At 44.9% G+C, this 27898-nt stretch overlaps 1 protein-coding gene across 1 annotated transcript in view; it reads left to right on the plus strand.

The window, feature by feature from the left end:
- Positions 1–27898, plus strand: part of ERI3 (ERI1 exoribonuclease family member 3) — a 235370-nt gene that overhangs the window by 14046 nt on the left and 193426 nt on the right. The window contains exon 2 of the mRNA XM_088460685.1: positions 7126–7412. Coding sequence (XP_088316811.1) covers positions 7155–7412 — 258 coding nt within the window. The 5' untranslated portion in view covers positions 7126–7154. The remainder of the gene's footprint in view (positions 1–7125; positions 7413–27898) is intronic.

A 27898-nucleotide genomic window follows, 5' to 3' on the forward strand; every position in this document is an offset into this window, starting at 1 on the left:
GAGATATGGTCGAATTTTCGATATGTTTTTTAGGTGTATGTAACATGATTTTGTAACAGATTGAATGTGGGAAATAAAGGATCGTTCAGAGTCAAGTATGACACTTGGCAGTGAGCTTGTGTGGCAGCAAGCTTGTTGAGTTATCAACAGTGACAGAGAGATCAGTTTGGCAACTGTTATTGGGGTAGATGTACGATAGCGGCACTTAACGTGCCGCTATACCGCTTCCTGCTTCGCCTCTTTACTGAGCATGCGCGGGATCTCGCAAGTATCGCGAGATCCCCGCGTGGAGCCCTGGAGCCGGCAGCCGCCGCAGCAGGGACAGCGCTGTTCAGCTGCAAATAGCAAGTCGCGGGCTTCAATGTCATGCGTTAACTTTGCAGTGCGCGACCTATATGAAGTACATCAGAGTGGGGAAATCATCCTGAGTCCCATGTCATTTACACCACCACGTACCTGTCCCACGTCGTTTATCCAATTATTCTGGTTTTTACAGAAAATTACATAAAAAATGACCTGTCACTTGAATTCTCAGAAGTTTAAAAAACAACAACTTTAAGATGGCTCATAAAAGCTGCTGCTTCTTGTCAGTCTTCATCCTGGTCTTGATTGTAGAGTGCAAATCACAGTATTGCAAATGAAGAGCCTACAATGCAGAACTGAGATCATTTTGATGTACATCATTTGGAGATAATATGGTTGAACACACGTGTGCATTAGGAGACGTGACTTCCTTCATTCCATATGTTACAAATCAACGCCTTCATTCTCCCCTGAAGATAAACTCTCTGATTAATTTTCTGTTAATTTCTGATCAGATTACTTCATTTAAGAGTGTGACATTTTAAATATTTGTCCCTAAAGCCCTAACTGGGATATCGTTCTGGCTTAATCAGATCTTGTCCTGACGTGTAGCTGTGTTTCTTTTGCTCATGGTTAATGAGCAGACATCCTTAGAGTCGGGGAAATGAGGGGGCTGGCATTGCGACTAGGAGACTAAAGAAAGTCTCAGAGCTGTAGATGTTATATAGGTGTATGTGGCTCCGTATACATCCTGCAGACATTGTCAGTTTACTCCACTGAAGAGAGCCTGAAACGTAGGATGCAGGTGAAATATGAGGGTGTGACACCTCACGCAGGAGTGGCCGGATAAAGTCACTGGGTCACATATATATTTATTAGTTGTTAAAAATAGATCAAAATAATCTTTCTACCCCAGGGCTCATAGGTACTTTGTAACGCAGTTAAGTTTACGGTAATATATTTCTCTACAGGGATATACATAAGGAAACTGCAGCCTACAACACCTTTTCCTTTTTATTTTTATATAAAGTCACTTTCCTATTGAGTGTGCTTGGTAAAGCCCTACATTTACCCTGCTAGCCTTGGGGGCGATTCAATTCACCGGGAGTTGAATAGCACCGGGTGCTCCCCGAGCTATTTCATTCACAGCGATGTCTACTCCGACGTGAAGCTGTTGGAGAATGCCGGTTCTCGGGACTTAACCTGGGCATTTAGTCATGAGAACCTGCATTCTCTGACTAAAGTCCCGGGCGTGAGGCTGTTAGCGCCATGCTAAGCTGGAAATCAGCCTTGCAGCCGTAGTATAATTTATTCTAAGAAATCTTTAGTCGAAGTAAACAGTGCGCCTAATTAAATAGCTCTGGGAGCTCCTTCCTGGCGCTATTCAATTCCCGCTGAATTGTATCGCCTCCCTTGACAGACCCTCAAATCTAACCTACTGCCACATATTCTACTCTCACTGATAGACCTGCATACCCTACTCCCTCCTATACTACCCACACTATTCTATACTCACGCATGCCCTGGTAACCCTTAAACCTACCCTACTTCCACCTACACTACTCACACTGATACAGCTACACACTGACCCTACTCCCTCCTATACTACTCACACTAGTCTACCCTACTCCCATCTATACTACCTACACTGGTCTACCCTACTCCCATCTATACTACTTACACTGGTCTACCCTACTCCCATCTATACTACTCACACTGGTCTACCCTACTCCCATCTATACTACTTACACTGGTCTACCCTACTCCCATCTATACTACTTACACTGGTCTACCCTACTCCCATCTATACTACTCACACTGGTCTACCCTACTCCCATCTATACTACTTACACTGGTCTACCCTACTCCCATCTATACTACTTACACTGGTCTACCCTACTCCCATCTATACTACTTACACTGGTCTACCCTACTCCCATCTATACTACTTACACTGGTTTACCCTACTCCCATCTATACTACTTACACTGATAGCCACACACCGACCATACTCCCACCTCTATTTGCTCACACTCGTGTACCCACCCACTGACCCTACTCCCACCTATTCTACTGTCACTAATACACCTGCACACATACCCTACTCCCTCCTATACTACCCACTCTTGTATATCCTGACACCTACCCTCGTGCCATGGCGTGATTTGGTAGCGACGAACGTCTTTTGTGCGACTTTTTACCTTCAAATGCGTCTTATTCACACAGTGATGTGAATAGCTAGCACAAGCAGCTTCTGCTGATTCAAATATGCGGCATGCCTATATTCTGTGTACATCTGCGGGTGTATCTGCATGCGAAACGCTACGTTAGTGTTACAGCCGCTGACACTGTAACGTAGCATTGCACATGCAGATACACCCGGAGATGTACAGAGAACATATAGGCATGCTGCATATCATTTTGATCAGCAGAAGTTGCATGTGCTAACTATTCAAATCACTGTGTGAGTAAGACTCATTTGAAGGAAACAAGCCACATGAAAGGCGCTCGGCACTACCGAGTCACACACGGCTCCCGCGTTGTGTGGCACGACTTGTAGCGCATGGAGGATAGATGTATGTGGACACATCCGTATACTACTTGCACTGATACAGCAGCACTGACTCTACTTCCACCTATACCACTCACACTGGTACACCCTCACACCTACCCTACTTCCACCTATACCACTCACACTGGTACACCCTCACACCTACCCTACTTCCACCTATACCACTCACACTGGTACACCCTCACACCTACCCTACTTCCACTATACCACTCACACTGGTACACCCTCACACCTACCCTACTTCCACCTATACCACTCACACTGGTACACCCTCACACCTACCCTACTTCCACTATACCACTCACACTGGTACACCCTCACACCTACCCTACTTCCACTATACCACTCACACTGGTACACCCTCACACCTACCCTACTTCCACTATACCACTCACACTGGTACACCCTCACACCTACCCTACTTCCACTATACCACTCACACTGGTACACCCTCACACCTACCCTACTTCCACTATACCACTCACACTGGTACACCCTCACACCTACCCTACTTCCACTATACCACTCGCACTAGTACACCCTCACACCTACCCTACTTCCACTATACCACTCGCACTGGTACACCCTCACACCTACCCTACTTCCACTATACCACTCGCACTGGTACACCCTTACACCTACCCTACTTCCACTATACCACTCACACTGGTACACCCTCACACCTACCCTACTTCCACTATACCACTCACACTGGTACACCCTCACACCTACCCTACTTCCACTATACCACTCACACTGGTACACCCTCACACCTATCCTACTTCCACTATACCACTCACACTGGTACACCCTCACACCTACCCTACTTCCACTATACCACTCACACTGGTACACCCTCACACCTATCCTACTTTCACCTATACTACTGATAGACCTGCATACATACTGTGCTTCCTTTTATACTACTTGCTCTCGTATATCCTCACACCTACCCTATGCTAACACTGGTACACCCTAACACAGTGGTTCCCAAGCTGTGCGCCGTGGCACCCTGGGGTGCCTTGGGACATTTCAAGGGGTGCCTCAGGTTGGTTGTCCAGTACCAAATAAAATTACTTATGGTTAATGTAATATAAATATGTGGACAAACAGAAGTGCAAAACTGTCCACTACCACATAACTCGGGTCTCGACAAAACCCGGGGGCCAGGTCGCCATGGCGACCAGATCTGGCTGCCTGGCGACCAGATTTTCAGCAACCCCCGGGCCGCCGTGTAGTGCAGACCGTGAGCGCGGTGCACACTACAGAGTGGTGTTTGTTATAGCAGCCGATGAGAGTCTGACACTCTCCCTGGCTGCTGCATCATCCACGGAGTGAGCCGGCTGGAGCTCACTCATGAGCCCTGCCTTCCGGCTCACCCCGCTCTCACTCATGAGCTCTGCCAGCAGGTAATGGGAGAGACGTCATGGTCTCTCCCATAGTGCAAAGCGGGCCTGGAAGAGCGGACAGCGGCGGTCGTCGGCAGGAGCGTGGATCAGGTAAGTTGTGTTGTTTTTTTTTTTTTTGTGTGTGTGTAAGGGGCACTGCATAGGGGGGTGGTGGCCGCTACTGGGGACACCGTGGGGTCACTGCATAGGTGGGGGTGGCCGCTACTGGGGACACTGTTTGGGGGGGCTGCTACTAGGGGCAATGCATAGTGGGGACTACTACTGGGATCATTGCATAGGGGGCAACCACTTCTGGGGGCACTGCATAAGGGGGGTGGCCGCTACTGGGGGCACTGTATAAGGGGGGGTGTTACCAAGGGCAATGCATAGTGGGCACTGCAGAGGGGGCACTACTACTGGGGGCACTGCAGAGGGGGGACTACTACTTGAGATGGGGCACTGCAGAGGGGGGACTACTGCTGGGGGCGCTGCATAGGGGTGCCCAAAGCATATTCTTGCTGCATCTGGGCCCACCACTCTTTGGTTCGGCCACTGACGGCGGTGGCTTTGCTTGCCCGGGGTTTTTTGGCTGCAGAGGGGTGGTCTTTCTGGGGGTTGGTTGCCTGGAGAGGGGGGTTAGCTGTTCAGCAATGTGACTGTGGGAGGGTGGTTTACCTGGGGTACCCCGTTAGTGGTGTGGCCATGGGGGTTGGTTGCCCGGGGGAAGGGGGGGTCTGGCTCCTACACACTCATCCTGGCTCCTAGGTTTTAGAAAAATGTCAAGCCCTGACATAACTGACCCTAAGGATGACAGGTCAGCACAATTTACTTCAGTTTACTACTTCATTTTTTTCTGAATATCTCAATCACAAACTTTTGGCTTAGGGTTGCCATGAAAACAATGCTGATACGATAAGGCACCCGTGGTTCAAAACAGTTTGGGAACCACTGCACTAACACTTGCCTTATCTTCCCTATACTACTAACACTTGTGTTCCCTCACACCTACTCTACTCCCACCGATAGACCTGTACACATACCCTACTCCCTCCTATAATACCCACTCTTATATCCTCACACCTATCCTACTTCCACCTATACTACTCACACTGATAGACCTGTACACATACCCTACTCCCTCCTATAATACCCACACTCTTATATCCTCACACCTATCCTACTTCCACCTATACTACTCACACTGATAGACCTGTACACATACCCTACTCCCTCCTATAATACCCACACTCTTATATCCTCACACCTATCCTACTTCCACCTATACTACTCACACTGATGGACCTGTACACATACCCTACTCCCTCCTATAATACCCACACTCTTATATCCTCACACCTATCCTACTTCCACCTATACTACTCACACTGATGGACCTGTACACATACCCTACTCCCTCCTATAATACCCACACTCTTATATCCTCACACCTACCCTACTTCCACCTATACTACTCACACTGATACAGCTGCTCACTGACCGTACTCTCACCTCTACTACTCACTGGTGTACCCTCACATCTACTGTACTCCCACCTATGCTGCTTTCCCTGATAGACCTGTACACATACCCTACTCCCTCCTATACTATCCACACTCGTATACCCTCACACCTACCCTACTTCCACCTATACTACTCGCACTGATATAGGAGAGGGGTTAGAGGACATAGTAGAAAGTTAGGAGGAGGGTTGGTAGACTGATGAACAGATGTGATTTTAGTGCCAGCTAGCAAGACTAGTGGGAAAATGATTGGGCATTAGGATAGTTTCTGAACCAAACACCCTGTGTAATATGACAATTTGTTAATGACAACCAAAGCACATTTGGAATAACTAAAAAGCACAATGGTCATCGGATAAATGTGAATATTGGTCTGTGTAAATGTGCAGTAAACTGTAACAACCAACTGTAGTGTCTATGGTGAAAGTCTAAGTAAAGCTCCGTACACACGGAGCGATCAGATATCGTTGTCTGATCGTTCTTCATGTGCTGGATGTTCGATATCGAACATCCAGCACATGCACCAACCCCCAAACAACAAAAATGACCCACGACCCTATAGTAACCAAGTCAACCTGGTTGATATCGTCCATTTTAACCTGCATGCTCGGGCGATGGTCGATATCTACCATCGTTTGGGGGTTCGAAGGGCCCAAAAACAGGACTATATGGTCGTTAACGATATATCGATATCGTTATCGTTCTTATCGTCTTGTTAAATATGACCATGTGTATGCACCATAAATGTAATGTGTGAGTAGTTACTATAGGTTACAGCACATTTTTACCGCTGCACCAAAGTTATTGTAAATCGCAGGTGTGTTTTGTTTTTGTCACTCCATATCCTACAATAACAAACAAGTGCTTCATTATACATTAGATCCATTATTCTCAAAGCACAGAAATACTTCTTCTCCTCCGCCCACCCACCCCAAAAAAAAATTGTAATGTTTTAAATTTTTTAATGGATCTTCTATAGATTCTAGTCTGTGCTGCAAGACGCACCTATGTCTTATTTTGTAGAGTTATTTTTTGCTTTTCTCTGGAGCACCCTATCCTTGTGTTTGATTTTTGTTATGTTGATGTTTCAGAAGAGATGAAAAGAATAAAAGCATAAAGTAGAAAGTGTTCAAAAATGAAAAATAAAGGGAATAAATGCCCTTTTCTGTGCTCTATTAACCAGACTTTTTGTGGTGAGTCTCTGTGTATTTCGCCTATCCCACAGTCTGCGCATGGATTAGAACATTGGTATGATTATTTTGTGACAACATCCTGTTCATTATTACTTTAAGACTGAATGCTAATATTTCAGTGTCTTACTTTGCTCTAATTTTGCCCACAGGTTTCCATGTAAATGCAGCAGGGGATTCAATGCAGTTATTGTCCCTCATCCGGCCACCAAGACTTCCCTCGCTACTGCTCTACAGATCTTTGGGTTCTTCATCCGCCGACCCATTCTCTGTCCTCAGCGCTCAGACAGGATTCGACCCAATGCTCAACAGAAAGCTGGGCTGCCAGGGGTTCGGGGCGTCAGTGGCCGCGATGACCTCCTTCCCTCCACAGAGATACCATTATTTCTTAGTGCTGGATTTTGAGGCGACCTGCGACAAACCCCAGATCCATCCTCAGGTAGAGTGGTGAGACAAATGGGAATCATTCTCCTTCATCTATCTGCTCTTTATTATTGTGCTAGCAAATGGTTTCAGATGTTATAATTTCTTACTAATACATATTGTGACATACCCCTGAAACTGACTTCTGCCAAGCTTTTCTCATAGGGAGCAAATATAAACTTAGTCCTAACACATGACGTTACCATTCACATGGTAACTGCCCTTTAATTTAAATTTCAACCATTCCGTGATCAGTCGGTGGTACCCGGATGAGATCCTGTTCACGTAGTTTAGACCGTTCTATTGCAATAAAGAGGGGTGATTAAATTCAGCGGGAGTTGAATAGCGCCGGGAAGTTGGTCCCAGAGCTATTCAATTCAGCACACTGTTTAGTCCGACACTTACAAGCAGAAGTCAGAGAATGACTGTTCTCACAGCTTAACCTGGGTGTTTAGTCGCAAGAAGCGGCATACTCTATGTAAAGTGCTGACCGCAAGGCTGTTAGCGCCGCAAACAGCCTTGCGGCTGACACTTTAGTCAGAATTTTCCTCCCACCCCCATGAGGGTGCGAGAAGAAAACATTTAGTTTCCCTAACAGCGCGGTCAACTGAATAACTCCAAGAGGTCCCTCCTGGCGCAATTCAACTCTCGCTCAATTGAATCGCCCCCAAGGATATCTAGTCTCTCTTGCTATGGAATGCAGTGAGAATAGGAGTACAATGTATATTGTTAATCCATATTTAGCCACTTTGTCTGCAGCTTCCTGAACAAATGGGGGTTAACATTTGGTCTGAGCATAAAAGTTAAATAGAGTGATATTGGCTGGGGAAGAGCTCTGTATACTATAATGGAGTATGTAAGAGCCTTAAGGTGTGTATGCACTACACGAGAGTGGATCGACTGTAAGATTACAACATTGTAAACATTCATCATCCTGTGCAGTGGATACTGTGCCCACACTGAACGATATGTCGTTCAGTGCAGGCACTCTCCCTCATCCCCGAACATGCACAACCTGACGATCTTGTCAGGTTGGCCAGCATGTTCAGGCGATGACAAATGCGACAACGACCAGCTGGAGCGCACATCGCTGGTCATTGCCGGCATAATTGCTTGCAGATTAATGAGCGATTTAACGATAACTATGTCGTAATCGTTCAATCGCTCATTTTTCTCGTTTAGTGGATACGCGCCATTAGACTTACAGGCATCAGTGACTTTCTGTTGAGTCCACTCCATGTATTAAAGAGGCAATCATTTAAAAGGCAAAAACAACCTGGTTAAATGATTGGCCCTTTTAAACATTGGGTAGACTTGCCGATGCCTGCAATTCACAGGGTATTATATTTATCCCATATTCTTTTATTAAATTCAATTTGGTTTTGGTTACATGTAGTGGAGTAAGGCTGCTTCTTTGCTTTAATAAATTCTAATGGCTTTAAAGGCCTTGGGAAATTTGAATAATGGTGTTCTAAGGGGGCGATTCAATTGTTTTTATTGTGGCTATTTCTTTTGAGCGCCTGTTGGAGCAATTCAATTGTTGCTCCGTTCGGGCGCAAATGGCTGCGGCTACACACGGCATGAGAGTGCACCAGCATATTCTTTTTCCTGCATGGCTCTACCAATCTCAGTGGTAACATCTATCACTATGTTTAAAAATAGGGTGTGCAGTTTTAGCCCCTACCCCTTAACACTGGGAAAGGAAAGGATGAAAAATAAATGTCTTTGTGTGTATTCCCCACCTTTACAGTGAAGGTGCATGTCTTACTCCTCTTAGAAAACGATTGAAAAATGCCATCATTTTAGTGGGTACCATCTCCAGTGGAACGTGGAAGTGTAATGTGTGGTGGATAGATAGAGGAGAAGCAGGTTACATCCCCTGCCAGGTCATCAGATGGGATAACCCTGGAACATAGTGAAGTGGAGTGATAGGAGAAAGAGTAAGGAAAGTAACGGGTAGAGAAAATAATTGGTGTCAGGCAGGGAAAAGTACGGTAAAAGTGTTTATTCTGGGGTGGGCAGGGTTGCTATCACAGAAGGGTCCTCTGCGTGCTTGAAAAGGGTCGTGGTCACTAAAAAGCGGGTGTGACCTTGAGATGCGCCCTCCCTTTCAACACAGCAACCTGCTAGTGGGGACGGCTGATTCAGTGGGGCACCGCCATAAGGGCAGGGCGCATTTCAGCGGCTTCAAATCAGGCAGGTCATGGCGCCCTGCTTGAAACAGCCTAGCGGGAGCACTAGGTAAGCAGGATACAGTCAGTATCCCAGCGGCTGCGATGCCGACACTGATATTACCCACGACGGAATCCCGACGCCTATCACAATCCCGGCGCCGACATCCCGACCGAGACTGAAGGTAAGTAGCGGGGTGGGGGTGGGGGAAGGATTAGGGTGCAGGGTTAGGCACTAAGGGGGGAGGTTTAGGTTTAGGCTGCGGGGAGGGGGGGTTAGGTTCAGGCACTATGGGGGAGGTTAGGGTTAGGCACCAAACATGGAGGGAAAGGGTAGGGAGAAGGGGAGGGTTAGCATACAGAACAACAAGTGTCGGTATGCTAGCCCTGTCTGGATGCCGATGTCTGGATTCTGACAGCCGGGATCCCGATTGCTGGCATCCCATACCGATTCCAGGTAAGCAAGGCAATAGAGGGGTAATAGGGAAGGAAGGGTGTTTGTTAGGATTAAATAGAAAGAGGATGAATGGGAAGCGTTAGGAAGGAAAAGGTGTATTAGAAAGAGAGAGTATAGATGGGGAAAGGATGAGAAATGGTAGGAGGGGAGGGATAAGACAGTAAGAAATGGGGAAGGATAAAGGGGTATTACAGAGGGAATGGTGTAGGTGAGGTGAGGAATGCTATTAAGATGATGAAATATCATTATGGGGAATTTGTATTGATGATTTTTTCCCAGAGTCCGGGTTAGAACCCTGACCGTTCAATATAATAATCTTCTGGATGTGTCTTGTACAATTATAGCCACGCTGAGTACAATACTATAGAGAAACTAGTGCAGTTAAAGGGATAAGTGTCCACGTCTTGGCATTATGTAGGTAGGAAGTCTGAACAACAGCAAAGTTAGTTATGAAATAAGAGATCTCATCGCATAGGTACCTTTTATAAACTATACATCTAATGATGGGCATACACTGCAAAATCATCTGACCGATCCAGATAATTGTACAGTGGATTGCTGCGACCGACCACTATCAGTCTGTTAGACATTCTGAAATCGTCCAGCATGTCCGAAAAATGTGGTAATTGGTCGGCCTCATCAGGCAGTGTATGCGCCGCCCGCCCGTTATTTCCCCTGTTCCTTCTCGGGAGGAATGGGGAAATGTTTTCTCCCCTGTGAAGGAACAGATATAGTGGCCATACACTCTGAAATATCTCAGTATATGACCACGATTTCAGTGTGTGCCCAGATTAAGTCCATGGTTCTCAACCATCACATTTTTCCAACAGGTCATGTTTTAAGGATTTCGGTCTGTGGAAGCAGACTGGATAATAACTGAGCCAGCAAAATAGATGATCTTGTAAAAAGATGTATAGACAAGTTAGCGGCGCGCAATAAAATCAGCTCAAGGAACCAGTATGTGAAAAAGCTTCACCCACACTTCAAACAGCAACAATGAATCAAATTGGTACACTACAGGTAATAAGAGCGCTTAAAACCAATAACTTCCCTTTTAATTCTGGAAGGAATTCTCAATAAACCAGGCTTGATAAGTGAAGTCTTCAAAACCACGACACAACGTTGTGGTAGGGGTCCCACTATATATTTGTCGGGTGTACTTATTTATCAAGATAATATTATATTGATAATATAATATTATCAATATTATATTGCTAATATTATATTGATATATATAAGAATATTATATTCTTCTCTTTTATATGTACCAGAGAAGAGGTTTTGAAGACTTCACTTATCAAGTCTGGTTTATTGAGAATTCCTTTCAGAATTAAAGGGAAGTTATCTGTTCTAAGCGCTCTTATTACCTGGTGAATTCCCGATGTGCACAAATGTGGGGCTTGATTGTCACAGTTGTCATCTCTGCACTTTTAGAGGCAAATACAGCTAAATATGTATCACTTAAAGATATTTAGGTAGGCAACAGATTTTCCAGGGGATATTTTCTGGTGTATGGCGGTCTAACATATGTAGCCACATGTCCCTGCAAAATACAGATGGGGAGGTCTTGCAATAAGGTCCTAGTGTAGAGCTGCACGGGCCCTGTCTTAGGGTGCCCACACACATACCGATATACTTACGATCCGACGATGTGTCCGATTTCCATTTAACTTCTCCCCGGCAGCTCAGCACACGATATGCTGTCCAATCTTCATCCGATCTCCTGCAGCCAGACTCTTTTATAGTGCATTTTGTCCTAGATTGTCAGATCTGCCGTACTGCACTGCAGATCTGAAGATGCGATGTGCGACCTGCAGGGGCGCGCATCGCATCGTGAACGTGAGTGGGGACTCACGATTTGGGCATTTTTTACCTGATCTGTTCCAATGTGTCGGAATCGGCCAGATCGGGGAAAAAAATCGCTGTGTGTGTGGGCACCCTTAGCTTCTGCATGTCAGGGGCCACGTCTGGGAGAATCTGCTTAAATGCCTCTGGTCAGTATGCAAACGCCAACGAAAAGTTAATTGTCCTTACGGCCTCTATTATCAATGTCATCTGACTCATCCCTAGTTAATCATTGTGCCAGTATAAATCAGTTATGACTGCGATGCTTTTCATTTTAACATCAGCGTGGTCCGATGTTTGTCCTTCAGCTGCGCAACACCAAGATCTGACGTTCATATGACAAGAGCGTTGATGTTTTTTTTTCATTGGTCTGGTTGCTGAAATCCTACAGTCCTGATGAGGAAATCTTCCTGATTGATGGACAGTTGAAACTGATCTTCTTGTAGAATAATGTAGACGTCTCGGCACCAATTAGACAATCCATTGGATGTATCATCATAACACAGCAACGGTCTCTCTTGCATGCATTTGTACAGTTATTACAAATCTGCTTGTTTGACTGAGTTTGGCGCTCTTGCTATGACTCTGTATTGTTTAGATGACGCTGGTTGTAGAGATTGGGGAGCCTGTAATACCAGTCTGCTTTTGCGGGAATTCATTTTACTGAAATAACGGCCATGGAATCTTATTGTGGAGGTTTGTGCTTTGCAGACCTTATACCATGTGTAGGGTGCTTGATATTATGACGGGTCAGACTCTGTGGACGTCTGTAATGCTGAATGTCACACATCTGTAAATAACCCTTCACCAGCCCTGAGAAAAACGCATCAGTTCTCATCTGTCAATGTGAAAATCCGCAATTAAAACCCAAAGAGGCAAATGTCAGAGATGACCCGCAGCACAAGGCGGCTGACAAACAAGGACGGACAAATCGACGGATAATTTATAAGCTTTGCCCTAAAATCTAATTATTTGGCAATTTGAATTTCCCAGCCAGCCTGAGCTTTGCAATAAATTTAACCCACCATAAATTATTTAGGGGACTGCCCATGGTGTAAATCAAAAACAGATAAAAGAGGGAAATGAGTTTTGGTTTTAGTACATCAGCTTTTTGTCGGCCCTCCTGTGTAATGAAGTGTAGGGTTGTGTGTCCCCTTTATAGGCACAGTTGTGGCATATTTCCCTCCTCATCCTGTACAATGCTTGGGGTGTGTTCATGTGGTTTCAGGAAATATCTCTAAGGAAAGGAGACGTTTTCGGGTCCCCCCCCCCCTTGTTTTAACAAGTCCTTTTGAATATGTAGAATTCTTTTTGTTTTAGTTAAAATTATTTATTCTTGTAAAAATACTAATTATTGTATCCACTGCCTTTTGGTTGAAGTAATATGTATTATAGGCTGACTGTTATTGTAAGCAGCTGTAATAGCTGATTGGCTCATTCCCAGGCATTTTTCTCCTAGTAATGTCTGAAAGTTTTGGCAGCCAGTCATCTTTTGAGTGTACGGCCACATTGGCTCTACCGCAGCTCACGTCGGCAGGTAACTGAGTTATGTCTGTGACCTAATTGGTGCTGCAGCCCTCCAGACCTCTGGCATAGTGGTGGTGATTTTTTTTCATCTCTAGCCCTAAGCCCCATGATTGCAGCCGGGGAGCTGGGCTCCTCCACCTTGCGTGCGTGGAGCCTGTCCTGTCCTGTTTAAATCCTGCTGTTTTTTGGGGTTTATTACTGAAATGTCTCTGAATATTGGCCACATGTGCAGATTTGGTTATCAGTTTGATGGTTTGATTTTATTTTTAGACAAATTATCTGATCATTGCTCAGTGTAATGCTGTAACAAGTAAAATCTAATTGGTTGTTAGTCAGTGACCTTCGTGTGATACGGAGTGAGTGAGACCATATTCCGAGTGCAGTCGATTTTGCTTGGTGCATCTGTACAATTTGTCTCAGTCTGTGCACTGAGTGCTTCTAATAACATTGGGGTTGCCAGTGTGTAGTTAATCAAATAAAATACTGAGAGTTCATCCAGAAGGACTGTTTGTTTTTCTTGCAGAATGTTGCAGACATTATTTCCGGTGAGGGACATGCAAATTCTGTAGGTATAATTTGTCATGCAGGTACACATGATGGGGGATGTCGTTTTAATCCTGGCTGTCATGATGCCGGCATCTGAATCCTGACACCAGTCAGAATCGCAGCGCTAGCAGCAGTAAGTAGTGGGGTTAGAGTTAGGGGTTAGGCACTAGAGGGGCAGGGTTAGGTTTAGACTACGGGGGGCAGGTTAGGTTGTGGGGAGGGATATGGTTAGGATATTTATGCTGAATTGTTCTTTGAACCATAGTTTATCAATAGACCCTCAATGCCAGCACGGTAAACAACCCGTTGCATATTTTAGTTCCACCATAAGCCACAGAAGGTTAATAAGCTTACTGTTAATTTGCTAATAGTTTGCTAATTATATTATTTGAGAGATTTCATTAATAGTTCTCATATATGAAATATTAATTTTAGATGTTATGTCCACCTTAGAGAATACATCATTGCTTTATTGATGGGGGAACATAAGGGACCGTTGTAAAAAGTGCACAGTTTAATCTTTTTACCGCTTCCATAGTATCATTGGGAATTGGTGTCTTCAGAATCTAATCCCAGTATCATTGCTTTATAGAAAGATGGAAGCAGTTCAGCATATTTGCATGCCGGTATCTGGATTGAATCAATAGGTCAACACCAGATGGTCGGCGGGGTTAAAAGATCGACATGTCGTTATTATGGTTTTATTCAACATTTTCACGGTGAGGGTTAGTCCTAGGCTGGCAGAGGGGTGGTTAAGATAAGTCACTAGGGTACGGGTTAGGGTTAGGCACTAGGGTTAGGGTTAAATTACAAAGAACCCAAACATGTGTCGACCATTTGAACCTGTTGACTGTTTCTCCCGTCTGTCATTTTTTGATGTCGACATATTTAATGTCACCCTTTTTTATTGTCGATCTTGTCTTGTCACTGAGTACAGAACTGAAATGGTTTAGTATAGTCATTGGCGGAATCACTAGAGAAGTATATCGGTATGTTGGGAAGAACACTGGTATTGGGTACTGGTATACTGAGTAACGGTGCCCACACATATAGCTATCTGCACACGATCAGCCGATGTGTACGATTTCCCTTGAAACTCTCCCTGGCAGATCTCCACATGATCTCCACGCGATTTGGTGTCCAATCTTCAAACGATCTCTCCTGCTTCCTGACTTTCACAGTGCATTGTGTCCTAGATTGTCAGATCTGCCCTACTGCACGGTAAATCTGACGATGCGATGTGCTATCGGCCAGATCGTGTAAAATATCGCTGTGTGTGTGGCCAGCTTAACTTTTTCCTTTCTGTCACTAAAGCTGGGCACACACATAGCGATTTTTTACCTGATTCTGACACATTGGAATGACAGATCTTGTAAAATATGGCCAAATCCTGAGTAAATCGTGAGTCCCCACTCACGATCACGATACGATGTGCGTCCCTGCTGGTCGCACATCGCATCGTCAGATCTGCCGTGCAGTAGGGCAGATCTGACAATCTAGGACACGATGCACTGTGAAAGTCTGGCTGCAGGAGAGATCGTTTGAAGATTGGACACCAGATCGTGTGCAGATCGTGTGCAGAGCTGCCGGGGAGAGTTACAAGGGAAATCGTACACATCTGCTCATCGTGTGCAGATCGCTATGTGTGTGGGCACCTTTAAACCATCATCCCCTCCCTACTACCAACAACAGCACCAAACCTAGGTGCATACACACGTAACGATTTTGTAACCAACGATTATCTGTCAGATTTTCCCTTGGAAAGTGAACGATTTTTTGAAATGTAATGAACAATTTTTACAACGATGAACGAAAAATGTTCCTTCCCTTAATGAAAATCGTTACGTTGGACAGTCTGGAAATGAACTACAAACGGGAGCGCGCTTGAACGATTTTCGTTCATCCTTATAACTCAGAAACTGAACCTTTTTTTGAACGATAACGACATCGTTATAGTTAAATCGTTCGAAAAATCGTTGTGTACGCAGCTTTAGACTTCAGCCGTCCCACTGTTTATTTGGGTATTATGACGGCTGATGCATGAATGTCCCTTTAAAGCGGATTCTCCCATGCTAAGTGCCAGTTAAGGTGCCCAAAAGCCTCACGCGCTGCAGTTGACACTCCCAAACCCCTACTTTGGGCGGATGGCTTCTCGTCGCCTCAGGGTGCGAGCAGAAATCCGCGATAAGCGATGGACGCCCAAAACAATTGATTAACTCCTGGGACTCTGGACGGGAGCTACGGGGGCCCGAAACAATTTAATTTTCCTCTTCCTGGGTCTGTTTATGTACTTTGTTAGGTGCTGCGGACCTCGCGTGGCGCCATATAAATAAAGGATAATATGATGAGTGGACGGTTGCTGTGTATTACATGGTGCCTGTTTTCTGTGCATTGCATTTTATAAATGTCTAAGTAAAACCATTTTGTTGCCATCCTGCAACTGGGTGCCGCCTGCAAAATGCTTTAGTTATGCTGGGTAGCAAATGTATGCTTAAAGCAATGAAATCAGGGTATCCTTATGTGTTGCTGCTAGATAATGAATTCTTATTGAGTTTATGGCATATACTGTAGAGCCTGGTTCATTACAGATCGCTATTGCGATCGTAGCTGCGATTATGCACGCAGACCCTCTGCTAAAATATGCTAATGTTTCCAATCGCAGTGCCGTCGCAGCCTAGCATAAGGACGCCCAACCCCCCCCCCCCCCCCCCCCCGCTGGTCACTGCGATCACAGGCCCTCATTCAGACCCACTCGCGAGCGGCTGTCCGCTCAAAAGTGGGTCGATGGTCTGCACTGCGCATGCGCGACGTGCGAAAGACTTTCCTTCGCTCGTAGTGTCTCATCAAAGGGGGCGTGCTGTCGATGTTGACTGACAGCACGCCCCCTTTGGTGGGCGTGCCGACGCGTGCCTGCCAGACGGAGGCGTTCCCAAGGGAACGCCTACCGTCTGAAGCCGGCCCCACTGACATCACTAGTGATGTCAGTGGGAGTGATTTTGGCTCTGATAGAGCCAAAATCACTCCTGGCCTTGCGGTTGAAAAACTCAACCGCAGGCTTTTGCTCGCAGTTTCGATGGTCGCGATGGTCAAGACCATCGCGACCATCATCCTGCACGCTCGTATATGCTGTGGGTGGTGACCCACAGCTATACGAGCGTCCAGGAGGACGCTCCATATTAATGGAGGTGGGCCCTGATTCAGAGCGAGCGCTCTGGTCAGAGCGTCTGGCTCTGAATCAGGGCCACAGTGAGACCTTCCCGCACTGCGACGCATGCGTAGAACGCAACAATCTGCCGTCTGCGTGCGTAATTGCAGTTGAGATCGGTAATGAATAAGGTCCATAGTCATTGAATGCTTCCCTCACATTACAGAATTAGCTGTATAACACTGGCTGTGGTTTCATGGTTCGTCGTGTGTAATAGCTGACACAGAAACCTGTCTCGCTATGCGAAAGACCATTGTCTAGGAGAACACTAACATCCTATGTGAATTATCTCATTCTTGTTGGGTGGGAGGTTTCTTTTGTCTATTTAGATGTGATATTTAGTTTTTACCCAGGAATGTCAACCTGTAATTTCATAACAGAGTGCGGCTTTAGAAAATTGAATTGGATAAAGAGACGAGATGAATTGAACCTTCAAAAGGTCCTAACACTTGTCTTTATTAGCTGGACTAACAGAAGACCCTCGTCTCTCTCCCAGGATGGCTTCCTTCCTAATGAAAGTTTAAATGAAAAGTCCCACTGTGTCACAGGTTAAATGGCATTGTGCTGCTGCATGTAAGTGTTGTGGAGGCGCCTGTATCTCTGATGGTGACCGCCGACAGACAGAGCACAGTGCTAGAGTTGTTCTATCAGGAATATGTCCATCAGCCAAGACCCCACAGAGAAGACGCATGTATTTTTAATGTTACTTTTTTTTTTTTTTTCTATTGTCTGCGGTAAACTCATGCGGACCGTTTGCTCGCTTGCACACCAGTGCGTTATTTTGCAGAGAATTTCTACAATTGCTAACATGCATTATCTTCTGCTTGGCCTCCCGATTCTACCAGCGGTGTAAGGCTGGGATTAGGTTGTGGGGCGGTCGAGGAGGGTTGGTACCGCTTTTCACTGTGTAGTCCTGACCATTGAATTAAATTGCATTTATTATTATTAATAATAATAATAATAATAATAATTAATAAATAATATTATTGTGCATGCTTAACTGCCCCCTACCTGTTGCTAGTAGTTATTACAGGAAAAATATTAGTGTCTTGATGGCAAAATGGGCAGTACAGTTGGTGTGGAGGGTAATGCCCACAGTCCTGGGGTCCAGAAGTCATGATGGCGCTTATCTGTGTGGCGTTGGTATGTTATCCGCTTGTTTGCATTGGGTGTCCTTTCATACTCCAAAAAACCATACTGGTAGGTTAATTGGCTTCTGACAAAATATTAACCCTAGTGTGTTGTGTGTCCAGGTGATGGGGGAATATAGATTGTAAGCTCCACTCTGCCAGTGGCTGAAATGTTTTCTGAGATGCGCTGTGCATTTTGTGAGCGCTATATAAATAACCGTTAATTAACTAAATTAATAATGGCCTCAGAGAAAAATGGGTGTTCTTCTCCTTCTGATGTAAATTGATGGTACTCCCATTGGTGCCGTGGCTAATAGTGACACCTATAGCTGAAAGCGCATATGTCAGCATACAGCTGGAAATTTCCAGTCGTAGTCGCATGAATAAAACGCATCGTACATTCCGTGACCTGTTAGTTTGTCACGCTCCTTTGTTTTAAGTGAATACGTCCCTTTATAAGCATTGTGCAACTGCATTTTTTGCCGAGCAGCCTATATTGTTAAATTCTAATAAGGGAAAATAAAGTAAGCCCGTAATAAACCCAGCGCTTGTATGGTACCCTCCGCACAGAGCTGCATGTTTCTGGTTCTCTTATGCGTATTAACGGTGCAGGCGTTTTATTGTAATTCTATGCCGTGACTTGAGTATATCCTCCTATAACGTACTGCGTGGCCATGTCCTGGGAGATAACCCATCTCCTCTCTTCATTGAGAGCCAGAAAACACATAACTCACATCCACTCTTTACACAGGGATAATTGGAGCAGAAAAATACCATCAATCTCTCAGACAATAAATCAAACAAAATCATATTAGTCCATTAAAAGACAGTTCCATAACATTTAAACCCAAACTCTACTGTTGATTTTCATTAGTCTCTTCCATTTCTCAACCTTTCCTCTGTGATTTTACAAAACTAAATAAAAGCTGCGTCTCTTGACCCCTCTCTTCTGCGGGAGATTACAGCGCAGTGCGGCCGGCGAGCTGTACACATGACGCGCTCATTGCCAGATGTAGATGTACACTAATAAATTGCCTTCCCATTAACCTGGTATTAAACATACACAGAAACACACAGCAGGACGCATACGTCTCGATTTTACCATTGCCTGGAATTGGACAGACCATATATCTCGGGTAAAACTGTTACACCCCTTCGCTGATAATGTGAGATCTGTATTTACTAATGGGGTCTTAGCACAGCGCAGTAAATCGCAGCTGACGGGCCTGACTGGAGCACCTCGCTGTGAAGACGAATAGGATACATTATACATTGATATGTCTGCTTATCTGCGACACATAGATTTGCTTCCCTCCTCCTCCTCCTTGCACAGTGTGAAGATTCCACTTGGAAAATAGAGCTAATTTTGTTACATAGCATTTTTTATGTTAATTGTCTAGTAACAAGTGAATATAGTTTGTTGCATGCAGAGACCATGAATCCGTGCACGTGCCTATGGGCACTGCCATATTGCTGCCTCATTGCAGGATAAAAGGACATTTTGCAGAGGCAACACCCCATTTAAAATGTACAATCCGCGTGGCCTAAAAGCACTCCTAATGATTTATCCGATCTGTTCAGTGGAAACCGAGTCTGGATCGCTAGTTGCTGCATTATTTTCTAAGTTTAAGGTGCATTTGTTTTTTTTAAGAAATCAGTGCAAAGATTGTACAGAAGCATTGTGCAAATTACTGTGTAAACGTCTCTTTTCCACTCTGGAGATGTACATTAATCTCCACCTTTTTAAGATTTTTATTCGAATTGCAAGAGCACTGAAAACGTTTGGGTTACTTTAGACAAGGTAAAGTGTGTAATGCAATTGGTTCATCCATCTACACATCAGTCGGGAAGGTTTTCACTTGATGTGGTTGGACTGACGCTTTTAAACCTGTAACTGAAAATATTTTCTGTTTTATAAGTGTGTGTGTGGTTTTGAATCCGATTGTTTATCAGCCTGTGGCGTTGCTATGCGAGTGCCATAATTGAAAATGCATCTAGCTGTGTGTTAGGCCATCAGATCATTTTAAAAACTTTTTTTTTTTTCGTATTTACAAATGTTGAAAAGCTTTTTTTAAAGCGCCTCAGTTGGGTTGTAATATAACCTTTACAAGCTTATAGCTGATTTGTTATTTGTGGGGATACCTTTCTGCGACAATACTTAATATGTACTGATTATTTGCAGTTCTTTAATTTGTCTCCCTTATCCCTCAGGCTAGCGCCAGACCTGCGTTTGGAAAGCCGCTTTTTTTTCTCATGTTTGTATTTTTGTTTATTTGTTTACATTTTAATCTTTTAGGGACAAATGCTACTTTTCATCTTAAATAGTTTTTCTTTTTTTTTTTGTTGTAGCTTGCATGTGACGGGATAAAGCGTCTCGCATTTTTAGTTTGGTTGTGAAATTGCTACATGTAGCATTTAGTGTCGCACTGGGACTTTCCGCAGCTATTATGTCAGCACAAATAACAGCTGCAAATCTGTTGCCACAGATCGGGTGCAAGGTTATCTGTTATGTTTAATTTGTCACATAGGGACCAATTCAATCAGGTGTGAGTTTGCGAATGCTAGTTTGCTTCATGAAATGCAAGTGCAATGCTGGAGGCAGATTCCCGATTACCGGAAATCTGCGCGTGCGCAGTACCCGTACTGCGAATGTGCAGAACAGGTCCTGCAAGAACGCATGCAGCCCCTGCTATGCCTTTGCCTGATTGACAGGCAGAGTCATCTAAGGGGCGGGGATGGCCGGTGTTCCCGGAAACTGGGTGTGTCTGCCCTTTTTTCCGGGAGTGGCATGGCCAAGGGCTGCGTCCACGGACGTGGTTTCCTGTTCTCTCAAGCCGGCCAGCCTGCATAAGTGATGGTCGCGATGGTGGTCTCGGCCTGCGACCTTGGTCGCAGTGTTGGGATCGCAAATGAAGCAGGGGGTGTCCTACATCTCCTGCCGTATTTACATATTAGCAGGGATGGAATTGCGAATCTGTTTGTGTGCAACTTTGCAACTCCATCCTAAGCTGAATCACCCCCTGAGTCCTGACCGTTTTACCTTATAACAAAGATTTCCTTAGTTTTTCACCTGCCCAGGGCTGTGCGCACAAAAAAACTTGATTTTGCGGGTACAATGTCAGTTTGGAATTTAATTGCAAATGCAATTCACACTGCAAATTTGTTGTGAAAACGTTTCATACATAAGTCACAACCCTTCCTGATATTCAGAGAATACACACATGCAGGGCTCACAGGTCCTCTTTTTATCTGGTTCTAACATAATATCACAGGGGGTAAGCCCGCCCTTGTTCCGTTAACTAATGAAGCTAAGTACAAGTGCTGTACATGCACACATTTAATATTGTCCCTAATGGACAGTTGGGGCGTTATTACTCTTCTGTGCCTCAGACCACCAGGACAGGTAACCACACTTCAGGTGTTGGAAAGTCTGGAGTGGGGGACGATTCCCTCCAAAACTTCCTAGATTCTGCTGGGAGACCTGTAGCACCTTCTCTGGCCAAATTCGAGCTCCAGGGGCAGGGAGATGACATCCCCAAGCAGCAGTCTTCTAGCCACCAAGTGGGAGCTCTTTGAAGCTTCGGTAAAAAAAAAAAAATTGGTTTGCTGTGCTGGACAGCTCTGCCTGTACCTCTGATGTCTCTTCATGAGTCACAGGGCTGCAGGGGAAGACATTCCAGTTCCCTGGGAGGGGCACTAGGGGAACCAGCAGTCCATGGAGGCCTCTAGGTCCCCCTAGACCACCAGGAATAAATTTAGGGGAAATTTTTACTTAAAATATACATTTAGATAATGTTAAATACATTCTGAAACATATAAGGGTCAATCCATTTAGGTGCGAGTTGCTATTTTCTCTTCAAATTCGCAGAGCGAATTCATTTTGCAATCCAATTAGCAACTCGCACTCAACCAGTCAGACTGAATTCACATTTTTCCATTCACACCTCCCTGGTTAAGGTTAAAATGTCGGGACACTGTGCTAAACCCTTTGGACACCCACTCAGTGACTAATTAGGCAATTGGAAGTATCCAATTGACTTAATTAGTCAAATAATGACATGTTGGGTTTTTTTTTTCCCTTTTTTTTTTTTTTATTTTTTTTTACTCAAATTACCCATAAATCTACGTTTTCATTAGTTTAGGCACCAAAAATATAATTACAAATTGTTTTATATATATGTAATAATTAAATTTTTTTTTTTTTTTTAACGTACCACAAAATCTTTTTTTTTTTTTTTGTGGGGGGGGGGAATTCATTTGAGATAAAAAAACAAAACAAAAAAAAGTACTTGACACCATTTATTAAACCTACAGTACCTTCCTAATGCCCACAAACAGCCTTCTATACAGTCCTGCTAATGAAATTATACATTTTTGTGGGTCCAGGATGGTCTCCCCACTTTTTTATGCACCTCTCTCACATCTTAGCGTTCCCGCTAGGCTGTTTTAGCGGGGCGCGGCACCCTGCCCTCCTTCTGGAGGGTAAAAAGCACCCTGCCCTCCAGGAGGAGTGCAAAAAGCGCCCTGCCCTCACAGCCTGCGGGTGCCGGGACACCGCATGTTTCTCCATCCGCGGGACACTGCGTCCCGCGGGTGGAGAAACATGCGGTGTCCCGGTCACCGCCAGAGAATAGAATTAGAATAGAATAGAATTTTTTTTTGTTGTTGCCTAATTAGTCATTAGGGGGGGTGTCCAAAGGGTTCTGAACCAAGTCCCCACATTTGTACCCCAAAATATGGATTTTGCACTTCTTTTCTCCTGCCTTTTGCTGGAGAAACTTTTTCACCTGTTTTTGCCTATGGTGTTTTCGACTGGGCGAAAAAGTCCTGGAATTGAATACGGCGATACTTTGAAAACCGCACGATCGCGGCTTTTTGCCTCTAATTGAATACGGCCCTCAGTGGTAAACTGATAATCAGAAATACTTATTTACAGGTTTTGACCATTAAGCATAACAGATAGGAGGTGCAAATGTTAACATTCATCAATAACAAGATGGTGTTTCCAAAGGGTTAATTACGCTAACCCTGCAGCTAGTTTCTGTCATTTAGTATAACCTTGTCCCCTAATACATGTATAATATATGCACACAGCTCAGCAGCATTTCTTCAAATGCAGTGTATGCACGCACTGCATGTCATCGCGAATATGCAGCCATGTCCTTCACTTGTCGTGGTAAAGTGGTCAAACTGTAAATAAAGTGGATCCAGGGAAGGTGTCAGTGGGCTGGCCCAGTGTGTTGTCTGTGACAGCCCAGGGTGATGGCGGCAGTTACTGTGGCTTGTCCCCATCACTCTGTCTACTGCTGTGTGGAAGCTGTTGGCGGGGAATGGAAGCACACCGCTGGCACGTTCTTCTGCTCCTATATTGAAGCTGGGGTCAGAACATTTTTTCCAACTCCGCAGCTCTGAATGAGAGAACTGTGATCTCTAAGTATGTATGTTACATTTAGAAAAGGCATATTTACGTACAATGAATACGACTTTTGGTAGATCCGCTGCAGTTCCCAATGGTTGCAACCAGGAGCGGCTGGTTTAAACCAAATTTTTTTATTTTTTTTAAAAAAAAAACACTTTTTTTTTTTTTTACCTGTGACTACAATTGACTTCTTAAAAAAAACAAAACAAACCTATTATAAGGGAGTTCCCCTTATAATAGGTAGTATTCAGCAGTCTTGTTGCTTGTGGTGTTCATTTGAGTGAACTGGACCAATACAGTAAATTCACCCACAAAGAAATAGGGAGGGTGAACCAGATCAGAGAGGTACTAAATCTGCCTAGAGTCTGCTAAGACTACACAAGCTCTTCCCCCTAACAATCCTATAGGATAGGAGAAAACCACAACATTCTCAATCTTAGGGCGATATTCAATTAGTTTCGTGTCCGTGATAGTTTCGCCTGCCCGACTTTCCGCTTACATCACGTATTTTGGATGCAGAAACTTATCGTGCGCGTCCCCGCTATTCGCCCTATTCAATTCCAAACCACACGAAAACGGCAAGCCACGAAGTCGGAACATGCGGAAAGTGTTGTCAGAAATGGGGAAATCAGCCTGAAACCCCCCCCCCCCCCAAAAAAAAAGATGCCCTAACATTGGGGATCATTGTAGATGTGCCCGATTAGCCATAATAAAGCTATTTGGGGTACTTACATTGTTTCAATAGTTTCTTATTAGCGTCTTTGCACAAGTGGTGAAGAACGGCATAAAGCAGTATTTTTTGGTGAAAATAAGTAGTCCTGTCACATTTGGGGTACATGAAAAATAGGTGTTAGCATATTATAATGTCTCTAAAGTGTAGTTTTAATAAAAGTGAAATTCCTCCATCATACAAGCAGCTGCAATCCTAAAAACTCTTGGCACCTTCTTACAGCACCCCCAGAACCTTATTTCGCTAGTTTTTGAAGTTATCCCCCCACTTTGTGCTTTTCACCCCAAAATGAAAGTACTTTTTTGGGGTGTTTTTTCCCTGGGATTTTTTGACACCGTTGTCCTTTGGGGGGCTGTGCCAAGGGTTCTGAGTGGTTTCCCCACCTTTGCTCCCCAAAATACAAAATTTGCACACTTCTGCTATTCAGAGGCTAATTTTTTCGCCTATTACATTGCATTGACTTTCCGCGTACGCGAAACCCGGCTGGAATTGAATAGAGAAGTTTCCTCCACGCGAAAAGCTGAGATCGGCGATATTTTTACGCAAATCTCGGCTTTTCGCGTCTTAATACAACCCAAAGGGTGAACCGCTCCAACGCATTAAAGAGGCAATACATAGAGAAACGCCTTATGGCTTAATTTCACTTATGTTTATTTAAATTCAAAACCTTTAGTGCTACTGAGATGAGTGGAATGAAGGAAGACTTAAGGCGCACATCCACTTGCCGATTAGTGAAGGACTTAATGATCACTATATCGTTGTCGTTCATTAAACTGTGCAATGCCCACACTGGACGATATATCATTCAGTGTAGGCACTTTCCCTCATTCCTGAACATGGTCAGTCTGCCAATAACGACAGTTCAGGCGACGATTGATGTCTGAAACGACCAGCGGGAGCGCACATCGCTGGTCGTTTCCCACAATTTAGTGCCCTATTCATACACTATTAATGGGCGATTGGACGATAACGTTATCGTTCAATTGCTCATTAATATCGCCTAGTGGATGTGTCCCTTTAGGGGGGGGGGGATTCAGGGGGTCATTCAGACCCGGTCGTTAGCGCTGATGCGTTCGGACCGGGTAGATGGCCCCCCACAGAGCATGCGCACGACGGCGCCGTCGTGTGCATGCGTGAGACCCGCTACGACCGACAGCGCCAGTCGTAGCGGGTCTCGATCCGAAGGGGGCAAGCTGTCGATGTTGATTGACGGCTCGCCCCGTTTGGAAGGCGGGCCGGGGGGGGTGGCAGCCCAAACGGGGGCGTTCCCATGGGAACGCCTACCGTTTGGGGGTGGCCCCACTGACATCACTAGTGATGTCAGTGGAGAGTTAACGGCTCAGACAGAGCCGAAAGCTCTCCGGGGCTTACGACAAGGGAGACCCTACCCTAGGGTCTCGTCGTAAGCCCCGATGGTCGCGATGGTCTTGACCGTCGCGACCATCACCTTAGGCGGTCGTAAGGCTGTGGGTGTTAACCCACAGCCTTAACACCGCAAAGGAGAACGTCTTGAAAATTAAAGACTTCCTCCCCTCATTCAGACCGACCGCACGCTCTGTACGACCGGCTCTGAATGAGGTCCTCAGTTAGATGTGATAAAGTGAAAACTTCACATTAGAGAAGTTTTCGTAAACTTGGCGTATTTTTGCATCTTTTGTCTATGTGCACTCCCGTTTTTCGCACTATCCAGTTACAAAAGATGCGAAAATGCATTTGCACGAAAAGTTACCTGTGAAAAGTACAGGTAAATTTGGGGAAATCTGTCTGTACCCCTTTAAAATGAGTAACTGACATAGGTAATGAATTTAGAAGTGTATTAGTTGCCCTAATAAAAGCTTTGGAATGCTTAATTTCTGTCAAATGGCTGTTATATACATATTTGTGTAAGTGTGGAAAATTGATAAAAAGCTGTTTGTTTTTTTTTGTTTGTTTGTTTTCTTGAGTAAATAATTACTGCAGTTAAATTAGGGGTTTATTAAAATGGGTGCAAGTATATTTTTGAGTCCAAAAAGTGCACTTTTAAAAATGTTTTAATATACACCAGGTGCAACCAACTGCAATGTTTAAAACACCTGTCCCATCCGTACAGCTCCCCAAAATACTTGTCCCATCCGTACAGCTCCCCAAAATACTTGTCCCATCCGTACAGCTCCCCAAAATACTTGTTCCATCCATACAGCTCCCCAAAATACCTGACCCATCCATACAGCTCCCCAAAATACCTGACCCACTACTTTAATCCCATTTTCCACTACTTTTAAAATAGGGATTTTGCACAACTTTTCACCTGCTCGGAGACGGTGAAAAGAGTTAGAGGGTTTTTGTCTATGGAGAATTTGCCAAAACTTTGACAATAGGATTGCACGATACGCATTTATGTGCGGAAAGTTCTCACATGTAAAAACTTGTCGCCAAACCGCTGCTTTTCAAGGCTTATTGAATCCGGTTCTCGGGATTTTTTCTCTCATTAAAAAGAGAGCCAGACCAATAACTTTGGATTGTCAATGTTAGAAAGCATTAAAACATGGTTGATCAAGGTTTCTAATACATAGCAATGTTTCACAGTATTAATATAATAAGCATGATTAATTTTTATGTATTTTTTTATTTTTTCAACTTGCATGCAAAAACTGTTTTAAAAAAAAAAAAAGCCTCCCCACCCCCCCCAATCCAGGTTGCAACACTTCTATAATTCTTCCTGACTAGCCAGGGTGGCGACCTCCCTTCACCCCCTGGCCTGTCACATTCTGGCCGTAGGAGTGCAGCGTAGAAATATTAAGTCACCCGTTACCCTGGCAGATCCAGTGCATGCTGCACCAATTGTGTCATTTTATGGCACGTGTTTTTGGTGTGTCTCCTTCACTTTATAATGTGCTCGATATAAATACATTTCTACTTCAGGGTCCATAGGGGGTCCACAGGGTTGACCTTGGGGTATAGGTTGGGAACCAAATCCGGGCACCACGCAGTTAAAGCTTTTAGCTCCCAGGATGCACTGGGTCCACTCTCCCTATAACCCCACCCCCAAGCCAGAGGCACCTCAGTTTAAGTTGGTGCCCGGCCGGAGTCGGGTCACCGTTAGCGCAGGGGGAGCTGATTAGCAGCCCCTAAGCTTATTTTATTTTTTTAGGGACAAAGTTTTTTTTTGGACTTTGGACTCTTCAGAGCGGCAGCGTCGGACTGTCCATAGGACGTCTAAGCTGCCGCTCCGTCACCCCGCTGGCGCTGAGACGCCAGTACAGATCTGGGGATCTCAGCGGGACCCCAGAGTCTGTACTAGCCGGACTCTGCGGGCGCCCAGGACTGCTGCCGGATCCACGGGGAGCAGGTAAGGTCGCGGATCACCGCTTGCGGTGATCCGCGCATTTCAAATGCAGTCCTGTGCCTCCGGTCTCAGGGGACAGACCGGAGGCGCCGGCAGTGGCGGCGGGCCCCCCATACCCCGTGTGTCCACTAGACCACCAGGGACTTA

Source organism: Taudactylus pleione, unplaced genomic scaffold (genome assembly GCF_031769625.1).
Source record: "Taudactylus pleione unplaced genomic scaffold, aTauple2 ptg000969l, whole genome shotgun sequence".
Lineage (NCBI taxonomy): Eukaryota > Metazoa > Chordata > Amphibia > Anura > Myobatrachidae > Taudactylus > Taudactylus pleione.